The 27,946-nt window shown below is 38.6% G+C and overlaps 1 protein-coding gene across 8 annotated transcripts in view; it reads left to right on the top strand.

Moving 5' to 3' along the window:
• The window catches only part of HERC2 (HECT and RLD domain containing E3 ubiquitin protein ligase 2), a 237,320-nt gene that overhangs the window by 105,166 nt on the left and 104,208 nt on the right, over positions 1–27,946 (top strand). For 6 of the 8 annotated variants that reach the window (XM_047735652.1, XM_047735655.1, XM_047735654.1 and 3 more), the window contains 18 exons: positions 1,935–2,119; positions 3,350–3,505; positions 4,245–4,430; positions 10,496–10,666; positions 11,062–11,165; positions 12,249–12,399; positions 14,549–14,763; positions 15,046–15,178; positions 15,277–15,404; positions 15,497–15,692; positions 18,292–18,425; positions 18,942–19,115; positions 19,194–19,330; positions 19,453–19,604; positions 20,345–20,536; positions 22,795–22,982; positions 24,155–24,347; positions 25,696–25,878. In XM_047735652.1, the coding sequence (XP_047591608.1) occupies positions 1,935–2,119; positions 3,350–3,505; positions 4,245–4,430; positions 10,496–10,666; positions 11,062–11,165; positions 12,249–12,399; positions 14,549–14,763; positions 15,046–15,178; positions 15,277–15,404; positions 15,497–15,692; positions 18,292–18,425; positions 18,942–19,115; positions 19,194–19,330; positions 19,453–19,604; positions 20,345–20,536; positions 22,795–22,982; positions 24,155–24,347; positions 25,696–25,878 (2,978 nt within the window). The remainder of the gene's footprint in view (positions 1–1,934; positions 2,120–3,349; positions 3,506–4,244; positions 4,431–10,495; positions 10,667–11,061; positions 11,166–12,248; positions 12,400–14,548; positions 14,764–15,045; positions 15,179–15,276; positions 15,405–15,496; positions 15,693–18,291; positions 18,426–18,941; positions 19,116–19,193; positions 19,331–19,452; positions 19,605–20,344; positions 20,537–22,794; positions 22,983–24,154; positions 24,348–25,695; positions 25,879–27,946) is intronic. The other 2 variants (XM_047735659.1, XM_047735658.1) reach the window with 2 other exon arrangements.

Genomic DNA, 27,946 nt, shown 5'->3' with positions numbered 1-27,946 from the left:
AGGACCTGGGATCATGACTTGAGCCGAAGGCAGCGGCTTAACCCACTGAGCCACCCAGGCGCCCCTCCCCAGCAGTTTTGTAATAAAGATGTACCTGCTTAAAAAACACAAAATAAAAACTGAGCATGGAAGTAAACAACATCTTAGAAAAGTTTTTGGAAAATAGAGAAAGGAAGATGCATCAACACCTTTCTTACTACAGAGTGCCAATAATCCAGGCTCTTTTCTTTCATGAGTGTGGATAATGTGCCTCTCCCACTATAGAGGAAGACTTTGACATTTAATTTTCCTAGCTTAAGTGTGACTAAAGGTAGCTCAGTGTATTGACTTAGCTGATGCAGTGTTGAAAATAGTCTAAAAGTGGAAGAGATTATAGTCATTTTGTGTACTTTATTCCTTGGAAAGCAGGTTGAAGAAATTGCAGCTTGCCAAGAATAAGCCATGAAACAGATTTCAGAGTAACTCTTCAGTCTTAAGCTGGCAGGGAGCCACAGAAAAGCATTTATATTTGAAAATCAAGAGCTATGAAAATTTTTTTAGCTTGTGAACTCTGTCAGAATTACACATTATAATTATGGTTCTGAATTTTATTAAGGAAATAAGTTAAAATTTTTATTATATTTTATATGTCTTTTGCTCCTTCTTGTGTAAGATAAAACCCGGATTCTAGACCTATTTTTTCTACTGTGGGATCTGACTTGAGCCACAAACCATCAGTTAAATAGGGCAAAAAAGGAAGAAATGTGAGTTCCAAAAGGTACATTTAGAACAGTAGTAAAATGTTCTGGTTCCATGATCACCTTGCAAAGGAATAAGGGCAGAGAATTAAGTCAAGACAAGAGAATGAAGGGGAATGGGCAAGGCAGGTGATAGAATGCCAGAGATCCCAGATTCACCTGCTCAGTGGCAGTGCTTGGTGTCAGCTAGCTAAGTCCTCACTTACCTGGCTGGGATGGGGTTGATGTGATGGAGCTACTTTGACACCAGCCCAGAAGGAGGCTCTACTTTGTTTCTTTTCCTCCACTAACCAACTTCCTTCTCTTCTTCTTAGTACCAGGGATCAGGCCTGGTTCAACTGTTGCTGGGACTGTCTCTAGGTGGCAGAGTGTTACCTGGTGTTCCATGTCCCCTCTCATCTACCTTCACACTCATACCAAACTTACCTTCCTCAAACACAAGTAAGATATATTCCCCTTTGGAAGTTTTAGCGGCTGAACATTGTGGAATCTAGTCTCAGCAGCCTGGCACTCTATCACTTGCAGTGTCCATTCCCCTTCCTTTTCTTGTTTCACATTTCTTCCTTTTTTACCCTATTAACTTATGGTTTGTGGTTCAAGTCAGATACCACAGTTGGAAGTGGAGGCTTTGCTCCCTTCCTGGCTGCAGTATTCTGCAAGCATCTGTAATCCTGACCTGGCCTGTTTGTACCCACCTTAGTCTTTCTTCCTGTACTTTCAGAGTCCTGGATACTCCCTGCTTTGCCCACCTAGATACTTACCTGAATAGGTCTCAAGGCAGATTTGTGAGGCAGATGCAGAAATGACGAGTGAATCTTGTCTTTAAGAATCGTGTCATATCTATATGTGAAATGCAGCTTTGGACAAAAATGATACAGGTTTTTTTTTTTTTCCCTCAAAGCTTTGTACAAGAGTTTTCTATCATTTTGGACCATTCCACACAGCTCTTAGGAGCATATTGTAAAGCAAAGGGTGTCATTATTTCTTTTGTAAATTCTGTGCTTCTCTGCTCAGTTTTAACTGAGGTCATATTTATTGCAGACACATGTGACACATATTTGGGGAAGGAAGCCAACTGTAGGTCACCTGGGTGTATGACCTATATTTCTGATTTTAGTTTATGTTGTGATTTCCTAATGCTTTTTAAAAAAACAGATGTAACTTCTTTAATTTTGCAATCCTCTTTCCCCTCCATAGAAACATTGCTTCTCAGACAGTAGCCAGATTGAAAGATGTTGCCCGTCGGATTTCATCATGTCTGGACTTTGAGCAACATAGTCGTGAAAGAACTGCTTCATTGGATTTGTTGCTGCGCTTTCAGCGCCTACTTATCAGTAAACTTTATCCAGGAGAAAGTATTGGTCAGACCTCAGATATTTCTAGTAAGTTGATTAAAATTAAAATATCTTGTGTGTGTTTGACTTTCTAATTTAGGCTTTTTGACATGCCTATTTTACATTCCCAGGTGTGTAGTTCTTATACTGTTAAATCTTACACCAATTTAGGGGGACTTCATTTTGCATCTACTTTTTTTTTAATGAGTATTAGACTTACCAGTATTTTTTTTTCACTGTTTTAATATTTAAGTTCTTTGGGCATCAAAAATAGTATTCATTATGTTCATGTTAGTTTTACAGAAGATTTATCAGACTTACTTTAAGTATCTGTTATGGGGTGTTAGATACTGACATAATATGAGAACCAAGTAGCAACAGTATTGGTATGTCACACTGGAAGGCCAGGTAGGTGTGATGCATGGAATGAATCAGCATTGGAGGAAGACTGGGTCTCAGTTATAGCTGGTTTATTAGCTGCTGGATATGGGCCCAAGTTTCCTGGGTGCTGTATGTTGCTCATCTGTGGAATTGCAATTACATCTGAGGGTGCCTATGAGGATTAAAATAGGATGATATGTAAGTGCTCAGCTCTGTGCATGACATAGAGGAGAGTACTTTCCATAAGCTTTAAAGGAAGTAGGTGGCTCTCCATAAGTTGGCTTTCTCTGTTAAGGATGGAAAGGTCTGTTGCTTTTGTTTGAAATATTTTAACGACTGAACCAACCAGGCACCGTTGTTTGAAATATTTTAGTTCCTGAAAGAGTTAGGCATTTGTAGATGATAGAAAATTTCAAGTTGAAATAGATAAACTTAGAGTCTGAAAGAGGTACCCATCTCAAAGACATAAAGTCACAGGGGCTGAAAAGCCATTAAGAGCCATGTAGGAAGAAAAGTTAAAAGATTTTGTGAGATTGAAAAATGCCTAACTTTGTTCATTGGGAGTAATTTCCAAGTGTTAAGACTTGAAATTTGATAATGTTTGTATGTTATTGGATATAAGATTTTAAAAATCTATAAATTATGACTTTAGTATTTATACACCCAAAGTTTCTAGGTATTATGTAGTACAGTGTATAAAAATTGACAACCAAATTCACTTGTTTCTCAAACTATGTGATATAAAAAGAGCCAGGGATTAAGGTTTAATAGCTTCTGTTTGAGATAATTATTATAAGTAAAAGGTGTATAGATGAGGGTAGAATATTGAATCAATGCAGTTTATTTACAAAGTAAATTTTAATGGTAAAAATGTTAAATTTTTAATCTTTCTTTGAGGTCCTGAGCTTATGGGTGTCGGTTCGTTACTGAAGAAGTACACAGCCCTTTTGTGCACACACATTGGTGATATACTGCCTGTGGCAGCCAGCATTGCTTCCACCAGCTGGCGGCACTTTGCAGAGGTGGCCTGCATTGTGGAAGGGGACTTTACTGGTACCTTTTTTATATCCTCTCTTTAGACATGTATTTATTTTCGGAGATTGATGAGACTTCAAGTTTATCCTTTCCTGATAAACCTGAATGCCTTTGCCCCATACATTTTCTAGTCCTGTTGGCCTTTCTCCTTTTGTTTTTTCACTTGCTGACGATTCTGTTGTTAAGCAACCTGGTGCAGGAATTGTGTCAATATAAATGTAATCGGTGATTTAGAGTCATACCACCATTATTAACATTTCAATAATGAGGCCATTAGGAATTGTCTAATTTTATTTCAGCAGCATAGAAGTCAGTTGTTCCTTTCAGGACCTTAATAAATTCCTTTGTTGCTTAATATGTTTTCAAGTTAATTTTGTGACAGTAGAGCATTATTATTGAGTGCTTTTTTTCTGATAGTAAACTTAGTTTTCTGGAAACCTTAATTTTCTGAATAAAAGACTCTAGTTAATACTTCTGTTGAAACAGTGTTTTTGGAAAGCATTCTTGTAACTCGGAGGGTTTTGTTTGATACCTTTATCTGTTCTTTCAAGATGAAAGATAAAATAATCCTGTAGAAATACACTAAAAGTCAAGCATTCCTTATTTTGTGATTTATCAGAATTTAAAAACAGAATGAGCTTATGAAGTGGTTTAATAGGATATATTATATTTAATATATCTTATATTTATATTTACTTTCATATTTATTTATTTATATTTAAATCTTAAACTTTTTTTCCTTTCTTTTAAAATGTAGGTGTTCTCCTTCCAGAACTAGTAGTTTCTATAGTGCTTCTGCTCAGTAAAAATGCTGGTCTCATGCAGGAGGCTGGAGCTGTCCCTTTGCTGGGTGGCTTGTTAGAACATCTGGATCGGTTCAACCATCTGGCACCGGGAAAGGAAAGGGATGACCATGAAGAATTAGCCTGGCCTGGCATCATGGGTATGGCATCTTAACTTACAGAACTTCTATTCAGGGGACACAGGGTAGCTCAGTAGTTAAGTATCTGCTTTCAGCTCAGGTCATGATCCCAGGGTCCTGGGATCGAGTCCACATCTGGTTCCTTGCTCAGCAGGGAGCCTATTTCTCTCTCTGCCTGCTGCTCCCCCTGCTTGTGCATATGCACACTCTCTCTCTCTTCCTCTCTCTCTGACAAAAAAATAAATAAAATCTTAAAAAAAAAAAAAGAACTTCTATTCAGAAAAGTTTTATCTTAATCTAACCTATTCTTGCCTTTTTATTTAAAAGAATACTTCACAAAGAGAGACCAATTATTTGCCATTTTCATTAATGGCAGTGTAAGTAGAAAATGAAGATAATCCAAATCAGAAGAGATTTAAGTTATATTTAAGAAATACTTTTCTCTTGGGCACCTGGGTGGCTCAGTGGGTTAAGCCTCTGCCTTCGGCTCAGGTCATGGTCTCAGGGTGCTGGGACTCAGCGCCGCATTGGGCTCTCTGCTCAGCGGGGAGCCTGCTCCCCCCCCACCCCTCCTTCTCTGCCTGCCTCTCTGCCTACTTGTGATCTCTCTCTCTGTCAAATAAATTAATAAAATCTTAAAAAAAAAAAGAAATATTTTTCTCTTAATAATGGTTGTTACTTTCAGAAATGAACTATTTTAGAAAGTTCCGGAAAGCCCTTTCTTGGGTGGTGTCTCCAGAAGTTACTATTGAAATGATTAGATGTGGTCCAGCTTTGGAGGCAGACATCAATATGGGATGACTTTCTAAACTCATTTCTATCTGACATTACTGAGTTATGGAATTCCCATAGTCAGCTGAGCACTTCCCTATAGGTGTGGTCTATAATGCTTACCAAATTGGAATAGAACTTGTCTTCTCAAGGTATCTAGCTTTGACATTTTTGAATCTAAGTCTATGTTACCATACTGTATATGGTTCTGACTTCCCGGACTCATAAAATACAGTTGAAATTGGGGTCCAACTTTGATTTTATAGGAAAGCTCAAGCAAGGTGGGCTTTTTCTTCTCCCATTGTAAACTGTCATCTTGTATCATAGGAGCTTCAGATAAAAAGTAACAAGTGTGGTGAAGAAAATAACATTAGGATATTGAGCATAGTTTTTAATTTTTTATATCACCAATATTTTAAGCACCATTCTTCTACTTTTGTGAATTTAAATGTTACTTTTTTCTACCTTCTGTATGGTTGAGGGCATTTAATCCAATTAGTAGTTCAAACTCACTCATTTAAAAACCTTTTAGTAAATTGTGAAATGTAACACACACTCAAAAGTACAGAAAATAGCTCTTGTGATTGATCACAGAGAAAATCATTTAACATTCATCCAAATGAAGAAATGAAATGTTGGCAGGACCATCTCCTGAAAGATTCCCCTCTCTGGTCTTGTGTAGTTGCTGCTCCTCTGCTTCTTTTTATCATTTTGTTGTACAGGGATGTACCCCTTAACAATTTAGTCGTTTAAGCATTCTTATGTCTGTTTCTTGGTGGTTTGTAGGGTATGCTTTAATATGGAATGCCATAGGTTTCCATAGTGATTGTGCTGATTTTCATCTCCATTAAGTATGAGAGTTCTCACTGTTCCACCTCTGCGCCAAGAAGTCAGATGTCATTTTTTCTATAGGCGTTTTTTCCTAGGGTCATCATACCAGCACTTTTGTGATGTATCAGAATTTTCACCCAGCACTTTTGGGTGAAAGGACTGTCCTTGGTCACTCTTTGGGAGTACCACTTTTGTCAGTTGAGTGTCTTTGCCTGTGTTTGTTTCTGATCTTGCAGTTTCCCTCGTGACTTCAGCACTTGCTAGCACCCTCTAGTGCATTGTTGAGTGGAAATTATGATAGTGGGTTGTCTTGTCTTGTTAGGAGCAGAAGAAAAGCTTTCCAGATTTCACACATGAAGTATGAAGTTTGTTAAGGGCTTTCTTTGTAGAAACCTTTAAATATGAAGGATGTTCTCTTTTATTCTGTTTTGTATAGAGGTTTTAATTGTGAATGGAAACTAGATTTCATCAAATGCTTTTTTGTATCTCAGTGATCTGTAATTTTTCCACTTTTTTTCTGTTAACTTGTGAATTATTGATTTTTCAAAAGTTAAATCACCCTTCCATTTCTGGAATAAAACTACTTAGGTTACATTGTATTGTTCATATTAATATACATTGCTGGCCCTGGTTTATTTGTTTTTGTTTTTTTTTTCCAACAGTTTGCATCTGTGTTTGTGAATTGTAATTTTCTTTTCTTTTAATGCCCTGTATGTAGGTTGCTGATAATCACCCCTCCACTAACAAACAAGCTATAATTTAGGAACATGGCAGTTTCCCATGCAATCTCTTTTAATTTCTGTTATGATCTGTCAGTTGAGAATGGTAGCTAATTGGGAAAAGCTGATGTATTCAGTAGTACAAAAGTATAACTGACATTCAAATTTTGATAAGGCAGGTTATGTTAATCTCTTAGAGTTAGTTAGAGAATGTTCTTTGCTTTTCTTTTTTTGAGAAGGGTATGTGTAAGATTGGTGGAATTTGCCTGGTAGTCATCTTGATCTGTAGTGTTCTTTGTGAAAAATTTCTCTTGATTTGGGGGCAGTGAGGTAGAGTGGAAACCAACTTTTTTTTTTTTTAAACTATGGTAGAATATACATAACATGAAGCTTATCATTTTAACTATTTTTAAGTTTTCATTTCTATGGCATTAGGTACATTCACATTATTGTGCAACCATCATCCAGCTTCAAAACGTTTTTATCTCCCCTTAACTGAAACTCTGTACCCTTTAAACACTAACTCCCTGTTCTCCACTCCCCCTCAGCCCTTGACAACCACCATTCAACTTTCTGTTTCTATGAATTTAATTACTCTAGGTAAGTCATGTAAGTGCAATCATATGGTATTTGTTCTTTGGTAATGGGTTTATTTTACTTAGCATGTCTTCAAGGCTCATCTGTAGCATATGTCAGAATTTCCTTCCTTCTTAAGGCTGAATAATATCTCACATATTTCATAATATTTCATATATTTCATAATATTTCAAATGAAATGGTTTAACCAGTCAGTTGTTGATGGACACTTGCGTTGTTTCCACCTTTTGACTGGTGTGACTAATGCTTTTATGAACATGGGTGTGCAAATGTCTTTCTGAATCCCTGCTTTCACTTCTTCTGGGTATGCAGCCAAAAGTGGAATTGCTGAGTCATATGGTAATTCTATGTTTAACTTCTTGAGGAACCCCACCATAATGTTTTCCATATTCACTATTCCATTTTACATTCCCATAAGTAAGGTACAAGAAAGGGTTCTAATTTTTCACATCCTTCACAATACTTTTTTTTTTTTTTTTGGAGATTATTGATTTATTTGACAGAGAGAGAGGGAGCACAAGCAGGGGGAGTGGGAGAGGGAGAAGCAGGCTTCCCACCGAGCAGGGAGTCTGATGTGGGCCTTGACCCTAGCACCCTGGGATCATGACCTGAGCCAAAGGCAGATGCTTAACGACTGAGCCCAGGTGCCCCCCTTTTTTTTTTGGTTTTGTTGATAATAGCCATCCTAATGTGATGAAAACATTGTAGTTTTGATGTGATTTTCCTTAATGGTTAGTGATATTCTACATTTGTTCTTGTGCTTATTGGCTATTTGCATATCTTTGGAGAAATGTCTATTCAAGTGTTTTTCCTATTTTTGAATCAGGTTTTATTGTTATTGAGTTGTAGGAGTTTGTTATAGTTTGTTATATATTTTGGATATATATGATTTGCACCTATTTTCTTCTATGCATGGGTTGACTTTTCATCTTGTTGATAGTGTCCTGTGATGTTTATTTTGATGAAGTCCAAGTCACCTATTTTTTCTTGTGTTGCCTTTGCTTTTGTTGTCTTGTCTAAGACATCATTGCCAAATCCTATGTATGAAAGTTTTCTCCTGTTTTTTTTTTCCCTAAGAGTTTGATATTTTGTAGTTTTAGCTCTTTATTTAGCTCTTTGATCTATTTTGAGTTAATTTTTGTGTATAGTGTAAGGTAAGGGTCCAACTTTACTTGTTTGCACTTGGATATTCAGTTATCCTAGTGCCATTTATGGAAAAGATTGTCCTTTCCCCATTGAATGGTTTTGGCACTCTTGTATGAAATCATTTGACCATACATATATGTGAGGATTTATGTCTGAGCTCTGTATTCTATTCCATTGATCTAAATGTCTGTCTTTATGCTGATGCCACACTGGTCTTTATTATTTCTTCTTTCTTAAGGTTTAATCTGATATTTTTCTGACTTTTAGAGAAATGTGTAGTATCACTATGAGAACACAGATAAAAGTAGGCAGAATAGGATAATGAACCTGGATTTAGAAATATTCCCATTATTAGCTTCTCCTGCACTTATCTTATTGATTTATTGAATGAATGGTTGAATCATTTTAAAGCATATCTCTTTAAAACATTTTGACAGATAATACCTGTTAATGAACAGAACTTTTTTTAGTAAGGAAACCATAATGTCATTTTCTGTCCAAAATTAATAATGATTCCTTAATGTTACATGGAGTCCATGTTCAGTTTTCTTGGATTATGTAAAAATGCCTTTTTATTTATTTATTTATTTTTGAATCCGGATCTAAACATGTTTTGTATGTTACATTTAGTAGATATGCCTTGACTCTCCTTTTCCATTAACAGTATATTTCTAGGCTTTTCTCGCCTTCTCTTTGGTCATGCTATTTATTTGTTAAACAGGGCATTTATTCTGGAGAATTGTACATTTTCTGAATTTGGTTGATTGCCCTCTCTTTTTTCAAGTCTAATGTCTATCAGTTACACTCTCTCTGAACAGCTGATTATATGTATAGGGTTGATGAGATTTGGATGCAGATTTGGATTCAGTTTTGGTTAGAGTATGTCTGAGGTCATCATGCTGTGTGCTTCTTGTTTCATTGCTTCCAAGGCCTGTGATTCAGGGTGACCCTACCTTCAGATGGACCATGGAGTTCATATATAGTCTGTCCTCTATAATATCCCTTAGTAACCTTGGCCTCAGCTGTTTGGTTAGCATGAGGTACAATTTGCACAGCTAGGACATGATCCTAACTTGATTCTCCTCCTCAGTCACCTCCGTTTATTATTTTTCAAATACTGAGTTAGTGTCTTAGTACTCTAAAAGTGACCGAGGAGATTTCCTACTTCCCTCCTGCCTCTCTCCCTCCCTTCCTTTATTTTTTCCCTTCCCTTCCCTACCCTCTCCTTTCTTTCATCCCATTATGAATTCATAAAATTTTACTAATTTGATATTTACTAATTTATTTGCTTTTTAGATTTTCCTTTTTCTGATTACATATATTTAAAAGTATAAATGTCCTCAAACATATATTTAGCTGTATGTGTTGATCTATAGTATTTTCATTATCATCCATTGTATTTTTTTTCCATAATGATTTTTTTCTGGGAATTTTATTTCATAATTTCATAATTTTCAAATAGAGAATTTTTATTTTATTTTTGTTACCTATTTATAATTTAACTGCATTGTAGTCAGTGTATATGCTCTGTAGCTTTATTTCTTTAAAATTTTTAAGATTTGCTTTATTGCTTGGTATATGGTCAGATTTGTTATTCATACCACTCAGGTGATGTTGTTTTGTTATAAATCATTCCATATCTTCAGTGAATTTTTGTTTGTGGTATTAGTTATAGCAAGACGTATGTTAATCTCCCATTATGTTTATGGATTTGTCTAGTTCCCTTTGTAGTTCTTTTTTTTTTTTTTTTTTTAAAGATTTTATTTATTTATTTGAGAGAGAATGAGTGAGAGAGAGCATGAGAGAGGAGAAGGTCAAAGGGAGAAGCAGACTCCCCAAAGAGCTGGGAGCCTGATGCGGGACTCGATCCTGGAAGTCCGGGATCATGACCTGAGCCGAAGGCAGTCGCCCAACCAACTGAGCCACCCAGGCGCCCCCCTTTGTAGTTCTTTTGCATGATTTGTTCTAGTGGTTTTATCTGTTGCTCTATTGATTCATTGATTTTGGTTTCTGTATATACAGAGTCATTTTTTACAGGTCAGAACTGTAGAAATAATGAGGAGGTGACACAGATACGTAAAGCTGATTTGGAGAACCACAATAAAGATGGAGGCTTCTGGACAGTGATTGACGGGAAAGTGTATGATATAAAGGACTTCCAGACACAGTCATTAACAGGAAATAGTATTCTTGGTAAGGCCTCACTTTCCACTTCATGGTTAAAAGTTGTACCATGTGCCATTTTGAGCAGAGCATTTGGCCCTTAAGTGATTAGTTGAGTATTGTTCCAGCCCCCACACCTTTTAATCTGCTGGTAACTTTGGTGTCTATCCTGTCAGTGAATTCAAGCACATTTGAAGAATTTCTCATCATTATGCATTTGTGTGTGTGTGTTTGTTTCAACACTTGTTGGAACTTAAGTCTGAGTTGGCCCAAGCAGCTCTGGGAGAGGGTGAAAGATCATTATACTTTGGTAACCCTCACATTGGAGTTAACCAGCCTGATCTATTTCCTACTTGACATTTCTACTATAGGTGTCTAGGTAAATTGCACTGAACTAATGATGCTTTTTTCCTTTTTTGTTTTAGCTCAGTTTGCAGGGGAAGATCCAGTGGTAGCTTTGGAAGCTGCTTTGCAGTTTGAAGACACTCGGGAATCGATGCACGCCTTCTGCGTTGGCCAGTATCTGGAGGTGAGGCTGAGTGCAGTAGGCATCATGGTGGACATCAGGGCAGACCCTCCCTGTATATTTGTGATAGGTGGTTTTTGTCCTGAAGTACTGATAGCTGAGCCTTTTGGTGGGGTAGATGTCATTAAGTGACACAAGTGAAGATCCTTTAGAGTTTTTTTTTTAATTTTACATTTATTCATGTTAAGATTTATGAAGGACTGATCTTGAAAAATTATTTAAAAAATTGTTAAATTATAAGAAATGTGGACAATTTTCCGCACACAAAAAAGAGGTTATTAACCTTTGGTCTTCACAATTTCATTATAAGCTTATGTAGAAATTTGAAATGGCTTACCATCTTGAGATACATTTTTTGGGAAGAACTATCTAATAGCATAATTCTTTAGAATAGAAATGTGTCCTATATATGCATGACCTTTGGAATTTATGTATTGGGATTGGTTTTCCAGGTATGGATCCAGAAGTAATAAAATTTATTAAGTGCCACATGGGCACTTAATAATACTTAAAGCATTTAATAGTACTTAAAGCATTCATGAAGGGAAAAATTGACTTTGCTTGTGAATTATTATCTGGTATGACTAGCAAAGTTTATTTTCATTTGAACTCTTTCTGATTGGGTTTCCTTTTAGTTAGCATCAATATATTTATTCCACTTACGTAGTCACAGTTCACTACTCACAGCAATCTTTGTCATATTTTTGTCTTTCTTGGGGTTTTTTATGCATGTAACAATTCAGTATATTTTCTGAAGTATTGTTATACAGTCACTCTGGAAACTTCTACTTGATTTTTGTAAGGAATTCTCTAACTAACTTGTTTATCTGAGCTTTGGTTTTACCACCAGTAGACCTGTGTGTTTACTGTCTGCTTTGTAAGGTGTGCGTGGTTTATATTTTCTGTTACTTTGGCAGCAGCATGAGCTCACTATAATAGAATGTAGAAAGAGGGTGTCTAGAGCACATGGTTCTCTTCCTGATGGGACTTTGTCTTCTTTAGGGATATAAGCTGATGCTCTTTTTGGTTTTATGTTTTTAATTAACCCTATTTTCTCAGACTGATGATGAAATTTATCTTTCCAAGCCTGACCAAGAAGTTGTTACCATACCAGATCTGGGAAGTCTCTCTTCGCCTCTGATAGACACAGAGAGGAATCTGGGCCTGCTTCTCGGATTACATGCTTCCTATTTAGCTATGAGCACACCGCTGTCTCCAGTTGAGATCGAATGTGCCAGTAAGAAAAATTTTGCTTTCTGCTAACAGATTAGCAAGTTATTTTAGCTGAGACGTAAGTGCCGTTTAGAATAGGAGATGAAGAATCAACGTAGTTGTTGGTGAGTAAAAATAAGGATAGTGAAACTAAGAGACTTAACCAATTAAATAGAAATAGATGTTACGGTTTTCATTTGCTCTCATGACCCATGGCAGCAGAGGAAATTAATGGGTGCATAGGAAGATCAATCCTGTGCCTGCTCTTTTTTGCCTTCTGTGACAGATGGGCTCAACTTGGCTCTCATCTCATGTGACATGGATTGGCTCTTTCTATTGGGAATAGCATTCTGTTTGAGGATTGTGTTTTTACTAGACTCAAATCAAATATATATTAGGATTGCAACCTTTTTAATCACCGAAAGTTATAAAATTTCTCCATGTAAATGGATTAAAGTTGTCTTTGTGTATTTGTAGATTTCTCTGTCTACCAACCATCCGCCAAGCATCTATTGAGTAAATACTTATGAGTTACTTTGCTAGGTGCTCAGTGTATTAGGCATGGAATTAAACATATCTCTGCCTTTAGATGCTTTTTGTGTGATGATGAGCCAGACAGTATAATAATTCAGTACGCAGGGTGACAGAAGATAAAATAGAGACATTTGTAAGTGGTTCTGATGGGGAGAAAAGCCCATGAAGGTGGAGGAATCATGAAATTGGGAGTCCCACCAAACTGGATGTGTGAACCTTTTGGGCAGAAACACATGTGTGTGAGGGGCATTGAAGAAAAAAATCAGGGCTTCCAATTGCTTGTATATGTGCACTGTCAGGAGAGAAGGCTGGTGGGCAGGATGGACTTGGTACCTAGTCAGCTCAGCCATCTGGAGCAAGCCCTTGGTGTGCATGCTGGGCATTTTGCTGCCTACAGAGCCTCTAAGGGTGAGAGGATGAGGGTTAGACTCATCTTTTCCTTCAAAGACTTGTACTGTGGGAAAGATAGGCTTCTTCTAAATCAGCAAGGAGGGTGGGAAATGAGAAGAGTCAGAGTAGAGGAGAGCAGAAGGTGCTGTGGGCCCTAGTAGAGGGGGCCTAATCCACTCTAGGACATCAGAAGATACCTTTACAGCAGTATCTTTGAGGGGATGGGGTAGAGTTCTAAATGTGGAGAACCAGGGACGGTCATGATCAGATTTGTGTTTTAGAATTAATGTGGCACTTTGGAGAATGTTCCTGAATGCTCTAAAATCCAAATTTCCAGGAAAATAATGTTGAGTATATCCAGATTTGATTGCTTGGGTTTTAGAGGATTATTTTGATAACACAGGTCATTGCTGTACATTGTACAGCAATGTACAAACTGACTTTTCATTTTTTTGGTGAACCTTTACTCTAGTTATTATAGCAGTTAGAATGAGCATTCACATTTGCACTGAGGAATAACATGTTCATGAAGGTCTGGCCATGCCACACACAGGTTCCCTTTATAGTCCACTGGCTCTCCAGCCTCCCAAGGATCTGTGTCTTACTAAGATCCTGTGTTATATGTCTAGTAGTTGCTCATTTTTGTTACTGGTTTAATGTTCTAGGGAAATGTGGCCTGCCTTGACCATGTTTTTCTTTGTAGATCTCTTCTCCTGTGCTGTTTTTCTACCTGGATGCTCAGTGTTTTTGTCTTTATCTAGATTTCAGCTCAGTTGCCACTTCCACGGCAAATCCTCTACTGAATCTTTGAATAGTGGAGGTCCTGATGCTATACCTACTGTAGTACTTTGTAACAGTTATCCCAGTTCAAGTTGAATGATTACTTCTGTAAATGTTGCCCAAATCATGCTCTCCCTGTTAGAATGCAAAGCCCCAGTCTTCACACAGTATCTGTGGAATCTGTCAGCTCCATGCTTGACCAGGTATCTAAGTAAATGTTGTACTGAAACTATTACACTGAGTTCTGACACCATGCTTAAGATGTAGTGAAGAACAAGAAGTGTTAACTGTTTTCCTGTAGATACAGGAATTATAAGCCAGTTTCTGAAAATATATTATATGTGACTCTTTAATATGAATGATACGAAATTTCTCCTTGTACATCAGCTATTCTTTATCTTTTATTTCAATATTTATTTCTGAATAGTGCAATCAAGTTTCTTTTTAATGTTTTCATATGCACTTTCTAGAGTGGCTTCAGTCATCCATCTTCTCTGGAGGCCTGCAGACCAGCCAGATCCACTATAGCTACAATGAAGAGAAAGATGAGGACCATTGTAGCTCTCCTGGGGGCACTCCTGCCAGTAAGTCCCGACTTTGCTCCCACAGACGGGCCCTGGGCGACCATTCCCAGGCATTCCTGCAAGCTATTGCTGATAATAACATCCAGGATCACAATGTAAAGGTGAGTGAGGCCTTCCTGCACTTAGTGTCCTTTGGTTTACCTTAAGACATTGATGTGTGAATGCCTTCATGTTCTTTGATTGGCTTAGCACAGACTTAATTTATTTACATATTATTTGTGGGGCGGGTTTTGAGGTAGGGAGATTGGTTCAGTGCAATATGCCAGTGATGTTTTAGAAGGATTGCTGAATGCAAGTGCATCAGAAATTGTGGCATGTAGTTTGGAATTCATGATGGCATGTTAGTATGGCTCTCAAGTTACCTCCAGCTGTTTCTGTTACAGGACTTTCTGTGTCAGATAGAGAGGTATTGTAGGCAGTGCCACTTGACTACACCAATCACATTTCCTCCTGAGCATCCTGTGGAAGAGGTTGGCCGCTTACTGTTATGTTGCCTTTTAAAGCATGAAGATTTAGGTATGAAGCTTGATATTTTAGCTATATTGTGCATTTTTTGACTAACATGCAATATGCATTCATTCTTACCCTGCCCCTTTTTAAAAATGTTTTTACAGGTCATGTGGCATTATCTTTAGTTCATGTAGGAACACTTGGTATTGAGCAAGTAAAGCACAAAACATTGCCTAAATCAGTAGTAGATGTTTGTAGAGTTGTCTACCAGGCAAAATGCTCACTTATTAAGGTAAGTATATTTTTATTCTCTGTCTTCTGTGCTTTGCAGACTGTTGGTAAAATATTTGTTGTTAAGTTGTCTTTTCATATTTAACATTGTAGACACATCAAGAACAGGGTCGTTCTTACAAGGAAGTCTGTGTTCCAGTCATCGAACGTTTGAGATTCCTCTTTAATGAACTAAGACCTGCAGTTTGTAATGATCTCTCTATAATGTCCAAGTTTAAACTGTTAAGTTCTTTGCCCCGTTGGAGGAGGATAGCTCAGAAGATAATTCGAGAACGAAGGAAAAAGAGAGGTAAGAATGTAAAAGGTAGGAAAGTGCTGTCAAGGTGTGTGGTTTGCCCATATATAACTGAGTGTGTGATTTGAGTGATGCTCTTCCCTGCTGTTCAGTACATGTGGATTTCCACAACTGCCATAATATTTGTTATGTGTATTTATGATTACATATACAGATCCTGCTTATTTTTCCAAGACATCAGATAATGGTGCAACTTTGGGATTGAGGGTGTTATGATTGGTACCTAGTAAGTTGTTATTGAAGAAGGTAAATACTGTAAGCTTTATTAAATTGATGGGGAAAAGGAAGTTTTTTGTTTTTTTTTTAATCACTTGTCCTGGTAAATGAGATTTATGGAAACATTTAATTTTGTAGTTAATCTTGCCATTCTTGTAAAGAAATGTTCTTCCTTTGGAAATATTGAGTATTCTGATATATGGGGAATTGTCTTAAAAATAGCTAGAAGAGTTACTAATATTTTCAGGAAGCAGCTAAACAGTTGCTGGTATCTGGAAAATACTTTGTATTAAATAATCAGAATCTGAGTATAAGTACATAAAATACTTTGGAACTTGGTTAATTGTGATTATAAACATGTCTACAGAAATTTCTGATTGTATTCTTTTTTTTTTTTTAAAGATTTTTTTATTTATTTATTTGACAGAGAGAGATCACAAGCAGGCAGAGAGGCAGGCAGAGAGAGGAGGAAGCAGGCTCTCTGCCGAGCAGAGAGCCCGATGCGGGGCTCGATCCCAGGACCCTGAGATCATGACCTGAGCCGAAGGCAGCGGCTTAACCCGCTCAGCCACCCAGGCGCCCCTCTGATTGTATTCTTATGAATTATACTGAATTATTCACAGATCAGCTTATTAAACATGAGTTACTGAATTTTTTTAATTACTGAGTTTTAGATGGATGTTATGAACAATGATGTCAGGAAAGATTAAGTTGTGTTAGAAACTATCCTGAATTGATTTTTTTTTTTCCTGAATTGATTGTTCTTGAGCAAACACTTAAGCCACAATAATTTGCCTAAATCCTAGAGATGCTCTTGGTCAGGAAATCATGGTAAGAATGCTTCTGAGATCTTCGTGGCAGAGGCACAGGCTGGGAGATGGCCATCTTAGCTTGAGGGAGGACGATGTTCTCACCACCCAGCCATCATCTCCATGGATTCTGAGCCCACATTGTCACCTCTTAAAGTTTCTTGTTTTGGGCTTAAATATTTAGTTGTGTGAAGTTTGAAGCTTTTTTTTGTTTGTTTAAGAAAATTAAATAACTTATAAATGATCAGTATTGCTGGTGCTGTGTTAAGGTCACCAAGAGCACCCTTAAATTTAATGATTCACTGGCTCCATAGGACTCAGAAGAGCTGTTAAACTCAGAGTTACGGTTTATTGTTATGAAAGGATACAAGTTAGAATTAGTAAAAGGAAAGGTGCATTGAGGGACATCCAAAGGAAACTGGGCCTAAGCTTCCAGTGGAGCTGCGCAGAGCCATGCTTAGTTCTGTCAGCAGTGAGAGACAACATATGAAGGGCCGTCAGCCAGGGATGCTCACCTGCATGGGTGCTCTCAGTTACTAAAGACTTGAGCCTCCACAGTGGAAACAGGTGAGAACCATTAGTCCCATAGTTAACATAAACTGTCTGGTCACACTGGAAAATATGGCCCCAGATCTCAGGCATACAGAAACACTCTTCTCAGGCAGAACGCCAAGGACTCAGAGCTCAGTTCACAGGAGCTGGCCAAGTGCTGAAGGAACAGTCTTTGTTGGGAATTTGCAGGGTTTGGGCAACCCAGACCTGCTATGTTAGTGTTTTACTGTCCAGGTGTATTATTAATTATGTGCTTATTATATTATACACTGAGAAGAAATAGACTAAAAATCTTTAAAGGGAGCAAAAATACGGAAGCAACAATACTTATCACATTGCAAATTCGATAGAAATTTCCCTAATTAAAGAGACTAACATAGTAAATAAAGGCATCCACTTAATTCACTTACACAATGGGTGAGAGATTCATTGCACTGGTCCAGAGTGGGCAAACTATGGTCTGGGGACAAAAGTAGCCTGCTGCTTGCTGTCTACTGCCGCTGTCTATGGTCTACTACTAAGACCAGTTTTGCATTTTAAAATGTTTTTTTAAAAAAATCAAGAGAATAATATGTTTGACACATGGAAATTATATGAAGTTTAAATTCTAGCATCCATAAATAAAGTTAGCTGCTTTTGATTCTGCAACAACAGAATTGAGTATTTTCAATAGACTAAATGGCCAGCAAAGACTAAAATATTCACCATCTGGCCCTTTAGAAAATGTTTGCTGACTCCTGAGCTTCCCTTTCTATAGGATCTGCCCAGTCATAGCACTCTCACTGCCTTTCTGTTCATGATGTGAAGTGGCAGAGTATTATTATTGAATGTCTTGTGAAAATAATCATGATGGTTTTTACTTTTCGTTGTTTGAGCATTTCACTTGACAATGATATTTACATATTTGTTTGGGTAAAATATTCAAGTCCTTTGGCTTCATGCATATTTAATATATCTTAATTTAAAATTGTGTTTAAGTAAATGATTTTTATAATAAATGATGTTTTTAATCATAGTTCCAAAGAAGCCAGAGTCTACTGATGATGAAGAAAAAATTGGAAATGAAGAGAGTGATTTAGAAGAAGCTTGCATTTTGCCTCATAGTCCTATAAATGTGGACAAAAGACCAATGACAATTAAATCACCTAAGGTGAAGTATTTTCTGTGATATTGAGGCTGGCTGAGTAGAAACAAAGAAACACTTTGTCCTTGATTATCTGTTGGACAGAGAGTGTAGTGGGTTACTGAAAGTATGGGTGACATTCCAAGTCACACTTATGGTGTCCTGGTCAGATTGATAGCTGGAAAAGTGTTCGCTTTTGTGTTTAGTGGTACATTGTATCATTACTCATTTATCATTCATTTGCTGAATGTATACTTTGCTCCAGAAACTGTCCTGGTGTCTTAGGCTATTAATATGGTTGATAATTTAACTTTGGATGCCATGTTTGTCTGTTCCAAGGTACATAATTATAGAAATTTTAAATTCATTTATAAGCTTATTTATGGCATAGTTATTTTTGCCATAAATTACTTATTAAACATAAAGTATTTTGCCAATTTCAACCTATTTGCATTTATTTATATTTTATTTGAATAAGTGTTTTAAAGCACATACTAATATCAGTAAGGTAAGCTAATAGTGAAAATGGTTTTCCTTTGTCAGGATAAATGGCAGCCGCTGTTGAGTACAGTTACAGGTGTTCACAAATACAAATGGTTGAAGCAGAATGTTCAGGGTCTTTATCCACAGTCTGCACTCCTCAGTACAATTGCAGAATTTGCCCTTAAGGAAGAACCAGTGGATGTGGAAAAAATGAGAAAGTGCCTATTAAAACAGGTAAAATTTGCTAAGAACATTCTTCTCTGCATAGGATAATATACACAACACTTAACTGTATGCATTCATGTTTTACAGTTGGAGAGAGCAGAGGTTCGTCTGGAGGGGATAGATACAATTTTAAAACTGGCAACCAAAAATTTCTTACTTCCATCTGTACAGTATGCTATGTTCTGTGGATGGCAAAGACTTATTCCTGAGGGGATTGATATAGGGTAAAACTTCATAACATTTGTTTCTTAATTAAGGGAAACTGTGGCAACAAAGCATTATTCTACTGAAGTTAAAATTAAATCTGGCAGTATTCTAAGTAATATTCTTTATCTTTGTTTGAAAGGGAACCCCTTACAGATTGTTTAAAAGATGTTGATTTAATCCCACCTTTTAATCGGATGCTACTGGAAGTAACTTTTGGCAAGCTGTATGCTTGGGCTGTTCAGAATATTCGAAATGTTTTGATGGATGCAAATGCCAAATTTAAGGAGCTTGGTGAGTTGAAAAAGAAATCTGATGCTTAAAAGGCTGTTTTAAGGTTGCTATTGAAGTAATGTCAGTGATCATATTAGTATTATTTTAGTTTGACTCTTAATTATATGTTGTAGAAATTTGTAGATGCTGATTTTTGCTCTTTGAGAAGACTTTAACAACTTTGTACATTAGAAGAATAATCTTTAAAATTTTTTTTTCAAATTCAATTTAGCTATGTAGTGTATTTGTTACAGGGGTACATTTGAATAATTAAGCTGCTTTAAGCTTTCTCAAATTTTAAGCAAAACTTTCAAAATTCAGCAGAAGACACAATTTTGTAGTATTGTAATATTAAGCTTTTACATTCTAACATTTTCATGTGTATCACTGATACCATATGCCCTAAAGTGTATATCCTATATTAATACTTAATTTCTTGGACAGTGTAAGTACCTGCAGAGAAATGCTAGGATTGGTCTTGTGGAAGAGAAGTGAAATATGACTCCTGTATTTGAAATGAAATGAATAAATCACCAGAGACATTTAGAGGAGCAGGTGATAAGTTTTACAGACAATTGAAAATGGCTATATGTGGATTGATGGTGGTAGGATTATTACAAAGTAACGCACAGCTGCCTGATGTCCATACACTTTGGAAACCCACTGAAAAACAGAAATTTTAAAAAATTGCTACTGCTTTTAGCATCATGTGTGCTTTTATTTTCACACAAGAAGTTTATGTGGGTGCCAATGCTTTTTAGGTATCCAGCCTGTCCCCCTACAAACCATTACCAATGAGAATCCATCAGGACCAAGCCTGGGGACGACCCCACAAGCTCGCTTTCTCTTAGTTATGCTCAGTATGCTCACCCTGCAGCATGGTGCGAACAACCTGAACCTCCTGCTGAATTCTGGCACACTTGCCCTCACACAGACAGCACTTCGGCTTATTGGTACGTTGGCACTGCCTTAAGTCGTTTATGAAAATGTCAGGATTTTTCCTTCATGTTTTTCTCTGTCTTTATAACCTTTTTTAAAAATTGTAAAATAAAAATAACGTAAAATTTACCCTTTTAACAAACTTATCATTCAGTAGCATTAAGCACATCCATAATGTTGTATGAACATTACTACTATCTAGTTCTGTAACTTTTTTGTCACCCAAAATGGAAAGCCATACCTCTTTAGTGGTAATTCCTGATTTCCCACTCCCCCAGCTTTTGGCAAGAACAAATCTGCTTTTTATCTCTATAAATTCTCCTATTCTGGGTATTTCATATAAATGAAATACAATTTTTAGCTTTTTGTATATTGATTTTCCTTGATCAGGGTTATTTTTCTTTCATAGAAGAAATTATAAGCACTTAATATTTTATATTAATTTTATGTATATATCCAGATATAAGAGCCACAAAATACAAAACCACTTGGAAAAAAGGTCTCCCTTTTTCTTATTACGAATGTATTCAAGCCCTTTACAGTAAATTTGGCATTTGCAGGGTTAACATTATAGCTGCCAGGGGAGAACCTACCTGGAATGCAACCCCTGTCCTTCTTAGGGCCTCACTGAGGCACCCACTGGGTGGGCTGAAGAAAGAATATTTTTTGCCCCAGTAAAACTGGGGAAAAGCTTTACTTTATCTAAAGCTTTGTTCCCGCCCTGGGAATTGAATCACTTTTTTTCCTCTGTTTTGGAGGAGAGAGGATCATGAACTTTGTACATTTTTGACCCACCAAGCCCACCTTTGGGAATGTTTGGGAACCTTTTCCTCCCTCTTGGAAGAACAAAGACTGAAGGAGTTACTTGGGCTGCGTTGCCCCCCCACCCCCCAACCAACGTTAGCCAGTAAGGCCAAAAGCAGCCGAGGGAATCCAGCATGCTGACTCCTAGGGTTAAATTTTACTATTTTAAAATCTGTTCCTAAATTTTTCTTCTTGTAGCTGATAGCTCAACTTCTGTTTTATACTGTAGATGATTTCACAGCAATTAGGGACCAAATATTCATCATGCTCTACCCCTTCATTCTTCCTTTTACCAAACAGCCCTTTTGTAGTATTTCAGCAAGTTAGGGTTGTTCTAAAGTATCCCATTGCTGCCATCCCTGTGCCAGGGTCCCTAACACCACTCCCAGATTCAATGATTTGTGAAGAGACCTCACCGGACTTAGTGTATAGTCATATTGAGGGCTAAGATTTACTACAGTAAAAGACTAGAAAGCAAAATCAGTGAAGGGAAGGGCACGTGGGAAAAATCTGGGAGAAACTGACATAAGTCCTTTCCTAGTAGAATCACACAGGATGAACTTCATTCCCTTGGCAAAGAGTTGTGAATACATGGGTGCCTGGGTGGCTCAGTGGGTTGAGCCGCTGCCTTCGGCTCAGGTCATGATCTCAGAGTCCTGGGATCGAGCCCCGCATTGGGCTCTCTGCTCAGCAGGGAGCCTGCTTCCTCCTCTCTCTCTGCCTGCCTCTCTGCCTGCTTGTGATCTCTCTGTCAAATAAATAAATAAAATCTTTAAAAAAAAAAAAAGAGTTGTGAATACATGTATGAAATGTCTGCCTAGAAAGTTCAGAGAGTTTGTACTGGGGCCTGGCACATAATGCAAGTCCTAGATTCCCAGAAGGAAGCAGGTTTCAGCAGAGACCAAGTTGTGCCAACAGTTCAGGCACAGTGGGGTCTCTTACCAGTTAGGGAAGGGTGGGAGCCCTCCTGAACTCCAGGTTCCCAGATTCCTGCAGAGGGCTGCTTTGCAAGCAGCCCCTCCTAAGGATAGCAGTATCAGGCCTGCTGGTCTTAGCTGTTTTATGCATGGTACCATAAGTAAAGTTGGTTAGTTTCTCATTGTTAGACATTTAGATGGTTATCTTTTGTTTTTCTATTCTAATAAAAATATGTGATGAGAGTTTTTCTAACTTAATTATTTTGCTTTTTTTGAGGAGGGGCATAATTCCTAGTAGAGTAAATATCTCTGTTGCTCATTTTATATCTTTTATATATTCTGATACATATTTATATACTTGGTTCTTTTACCATTTTAAATTCTCATCAATAGATCTTTCATGGTATTTATTGTATTGATAAAATAATACAGTATACACTATAAATTCTTAAAAATTATCTTCAGTACTTACTAAGTTTTGAAAAAGTTTATTAAGATTAGGAAGTTGTAACTACTTACCATCTCAGCTGCTGTGTTTGATGTTCTTATAGGTCCTAGTTGTGATAATGTTGAAGAGGATATGAATGCTTCTGCCCGAGGAGCTTCTGCTACAGTTTTGGAAGAGACAAGGAAGGAAACGGCTCCTGTGCAGCTTCCAGTTTCAGGGCCAGAACTGGCTGCCATGATGAAGATTGGAACCAGGGTCATGAGAGGTGTTGATTGGAAATGGGGTGATCAGGTACTCAGATTTTATTTTAAACACATTAGCAACACCTTAGTCACTGCCCTTACTTGCATGCTATTAGTGCATGGAAATTGGAACGAATAACTACCTTAACTTAGGGCCAATGCAATTGACAGATGACGTAGTTGGTGATGTAGTTAGTTTGTGGGCAGGTAAATGGAGTCAAAACAAGTAGAGAGTAACAGTGGCTATAGGGGCAACTCAAGTAGGATCAGGTCTTCAAAGGGTAACAGCTGTTTTCAGAAAACTCCTTGGCATGGGCCCAATTTGAGGGGCAGCCCAGAGTAGGAGCATGAGTAAGTAGGAGAGAGCAAACCGCATCTTAGTAACAGTGCTGAAAGCTGTGAGGCAGAAAAACCCAGGTGCTGCCTCTGGGAGCTGATATGGCCATGTGTCCATAAAGTGCCCCAACCTTGCAGTTTTAGGTGTACCAGTTACTCAGTGGCCATTTCTGTTTCTCCTTGTAGCACATCACTTCCAAGCTTCTGTCAGGTCTCATGGGGTAGAGATTGTGGGGACTGGTATCTGTGTCATTACCATAGTTACTAATGAAGGACCGTGCTCACCTTCCTACAGTGTAGTGTTTTTGTCATCTCTAGGTTTTCTCAACCTCATTTTTTTAAGCATGGGCCTCATCAGAATTATCTCAGAAGTGTCCTGGAACAGGTAGCAGCATCCTAAAAATAGCTTTCACTCATAGTGTCCTGGAATAATCTAATAGCATCCTAAAAACAGCTTTCACTCATGGAAATGAGAGACAGGGTTTCCATTTTAGGTTCCAGAAGGAAGACTGAATAAGAGGAATTGAGGAGATGCAGGTGTTTGTTTCAAGTTTCTGGTCTTTCGAAGCCCTGTGGGGGTATTGAAGAAACCAAGGAACAGGGCACCAGGACTGGACTGGAAAACCTCATCTCTGCATTGGCTTAGGGAGGATGCTAATTGAGAAGTTGCTTTTCCCACTTAACTTTTTGGTAAAAGAGCATGGGCAAGTTATTCCCTGATGTTTGATTTGAGGTAATGTGCGAGCTGTGCATGGTGCAGGTGGGTTTGGAGCAGTCTGTGGGCACAAAGCCTGTGTACAGTAACATGACAGTCCTTACAGGCTCTGTCTGTGTGACAGAATAGGCACATGCTCTCTTAACTAATCTTTGTTTTGGCTTCCTCAGGATGGACCTCCTCCTGGTCTTGGCCGTGTGATTGGTGAACTGGGAGAGGACGGATGGATCAGGGTCCAGTGGGACACAGGCAGCACCAACTCCTACAGGATGGGGAAGGAGGGGAAGTATGACCTCAAATTGGCAGAGCTGCCGACCTCCACACAGCCCTCAGCAGAGGACTCGGACACAGAGGATGACTCTGGTCGGTGCCTTGGGGCTGTTTAGTCTGGGGCAACCTGGCAAGTTGTGTGCTAATGGCAGCTGGCCATCCTTTTCATTTGGAAATGAGAGCAGTGTGAGGACTCAGCTTGGACCGTGGTCTGTAGTTTTGGACTTGACCCTGAAGGTTCAGTTTAAATAAGCCCCAGGTGATTCTGATGCAGGGGTTAAAAGCATGGATCTGGTAACTGGCAGCCTGGCTGAATTGACTCTCTTGCTCCCTTTGGGGAGAGTGCAGTAGGGTTTGGCAGTGTAGGGCTGGCTATGTCTTCACATCTGGTGGACCTTCTTGGTTGGCTCTGAATCTGTATGTGAGGTGGTGAGCCAGTGCCTGGTGGACTAGGAATAATGTGGATTTAGTCATTACTGTATTGCCTTAAAGAAGCTAGAGGTGAGAATTTGGAGTGAACCCAGAAAGTGAAATCCTATCTAAGGAGATCCAGGCTTGTGGGAGGAGGACTTCATTACATTTTTAGATGTGTCCAACAAACATTGGGATGTATGAATGAAGCTTCCCACAGCTGGTCTTGGTGAGACTGTCCAGGAAGCCAGGGCTGATTCTCAGGGCTCAGGTGCTGGCTGTATGCACTGCATGATCAGGCTCTGGAAGTCATTTGTATGGTCAGGGGAAGAAACCTGAGAGGCTGAGCTCAGTAGAGAATGGGTGGTACGGAGAATAGAAAAGGCTATGTTCCATCCATGTCACTTGTAGGGGTCCAGGCCCCCTCAGATGTGAACAGGTGATGCCTGCCTTTGGGGCTGTTGGGAGTACCATATGTGAAACCTGGAGTCACATGTAGATAGTCAGGGCTGGTTTTGCTTTCACTCAGGGAAGTCAGGGCCTGAGCAGAGCTGGCTAAGTGAAAGAACTGTCACTCTACTATTATGTGCCTCCTTGTCAGAAAGTCAGTGCCTTGGATGCATGAGCCTCTGGTTCCTCTCCATGGCTCAGGCACTTCCATCTTCATCCAGGGCATAGCTAGCTTGTTAGCAAGCAGCTCTTGACATTTGATAAGTTGTCTTTCTAAAAGAGTAAATCCTCGAGATTGTTATAGTGCTTCTGAGCTATGTGCAGAGATTGTTTCAAAAAAGTAAAGTCTAATTTAGAAGACTTATTTTCTTTGAGGAAGGTGGGGACAGAGATGATTGGGGTGTTTAGTGCATTCTGAATGCCATCTTTTCTTATAAAGAGCCATTTTCCTTTCCACAGTAAAAATTATGATATGAAATTCCTTAGAAGACTGGGTTATTAAAATCCCTTAAATTACATGCAGGGACATTTTCCAGTTCTATTTGGGAGTGTAGGTTCTTATTTTGATTCTTTATTCCAGAAGCTGAACAAATTGAAAGGAACATTCATCCCACTGCAATGATGCTTACCAGTACTGTTAATTTATTGCAAACTCTTTGTCTCTCTGCTGGAGTCCACGCTGAAATCATGCAGAGTGAAGCCACCAAGACCCTGTGTGGACTGCTGCGAATGTTAGTGGAAAGTGGAACGACGGACAAGACACGTATGCAATGAATAGTTGTGGGCCTAAAGAGTACTGGGGCTATGAATTTGGTGTGTGTGCATGTGTGTATGTGAGTGGGTGTGTGCATATGGATGAGTGTGCATGTGTACTAGTGTCCTAGGGCTGCCATAACAACTTACTGCACATCTGTTTGGTTTGCTTGGGCTACCACATGAAAGTACTATACACCTGGGTGACCTAAAATTTTTTCTCCCTGTTCTGGAGGCTAGCAGTTCAAGATCAAGGTGTCAGCAGAGCTGGTTCCTTCTGAGAGCTCTGAGGGAAGGATCTGTTCCAGGCCTCTAGCCTAACTTCTGGTAGTTTGCTGGCAATCTTTGGCATTCCTTTGCTGTAGATTATTGCCCTCATCTTCACCTGTGTATGTGTCTGTCTCCAAATCTCATATTTTTAAAGGACACTAGTCATATTTGGATTAGGGACCCACCCTAATCTAGTTTAACTTCTTCTAAACGAATTACATCTTCCATGGCCCCATTTCCAAATAAGTCACATTCTGAGATACTAGGGATACTGAGATACTGTTTTAGGGAGGGGGAGGAACTAGTTCAGCCCATAACAGAGTTATGGAGCCTCACACTTTTGGAGACCAGAAGTCCAAAATCAAGGTTTTGGCAGGGCTGTGTTCCCTGCAGAGCCTTCAGGTGGGGATCCTTTCTTGTCTCTTCCCAGCTTCTGGTAGCTCCATGCAGTCTTGGCTTGAGGCCACAGCACTCCAGGCTCTGCCTCATTTTCACACAAAGGAGTTCCCTGTGTCTCTTTGTGTCCTTTTCTGCCCTTTTTTTTTTTTTTAAAGAATTTATTTATTTGACAGAGAGTGAGAGAAGGAGAGAGAGCACAGGTGGGGGGAGCAGCAGAGGGAGAGGGGGAAGCAGGCTCCCCGCTGAGCAGGGAGCCTGATGCGGGACTCGATCCCAGGATCCTGAGATCATGACCTGAGCCAAAGGCAGAGGCTTAACCCACTGAGCCACCCAGGTGCCCCCCTTTTCTGCCTTTTATAAAGACTTTCATTGGATTTAAGGTCCACCATGAATCATCTGAATCCTTACTTTAAGTATATATGCAGAGAACTTACTTACAAATAAGGTCACATTCTGAGGTTTTTGGGTGAACATGGAATTCTGGGGGATAGAGTTCAACCCACTGAACTATTTGTATGTGAGTGTGAAGAGAATGAGTTGATGAAGTGGGAGGAGTGAGTGCGTGTGTAAATGTGAGCATGCTTGAGGGTATGTGAGTCTGGGTGTGAGTGTGTGAGAGTTTGTCTCTGAGTGAGACTGAGTATTTGAATGGCTACAGGTGTGAGTGTGAAGTGGCTAATTATGGGTATGTTTGTTTATGAGTAATTATGAGTGATTATGTGTGAGTATATCAGTGGCTATGAGAATGAGCATGTATAATTGTGGTTAAGGGTGTGACTGTGTGAAAGTCGATGTGTGTGTGAGTGTGTGTGTGTGATTGAGTGCAAGCATTAACATGTGTCTGAAGGCAGTGCTCCTGGGAGCCTAGAGAGGAAGAGAGCTGGCCCTGGTAGGTGGGCCTCTGCCAGGAAAGAGTGGAAGCTTGGGGTGCCCATTGAGAGGAGACCTGGAAGCCAGGAGGAGCAGACAGGGTCAGTTGCATCAGTCAAACTAGATAAACCTCATGAAAGCCTCCTAGTCTTCTTCTATTAATGCAAACTTCTTAAACTTGGATTGGAGATTTGTGGTGCAGATTAAATGTAAACAAGATGATGGGAGATATTTAAAACACATGAGGTTATAAAAAATATACAAGATACACTCTTACTTGTAAGTAAGAGTGTAACTGTACACTCTTACTTACTGGTAACTGCTATTTGAATAGTGAGTCATTTTCTTACTGTCTAGAAATAAAAAGTACTTGAAACTTCTTGACTGGTTTGAGTTACTCATATACTTTAAAGGCTTTAAGAGTGTTGTAAAGTGTTCCTTGAGCTAACTGCAGGGTCTTCTCCCATTGCTCTTACTTTGAATGAGTGAAATTATAATATATTTGTGAAGTAGGTTATTTTTGAAAATAACATGTTAAG

The sequence above is a fragment of the Lutra lutra genome, chromosome 7, assembly GCF_902655055.1.
Source record: "Lutra lutra chromosome 7, mLutLut1.2, whole genome shotgun sequence".
Taxonomy (NCBI): Eukaryota; Metazoa; Chordata; class Mammalia; order Carnivora; family Mustelidae; genus Lutra; species Lutra lutra.
Note: the sequence above shows the minus strand (reverse complement) of the source record. Positions and strands in the feature narration are given on the sequence as shown.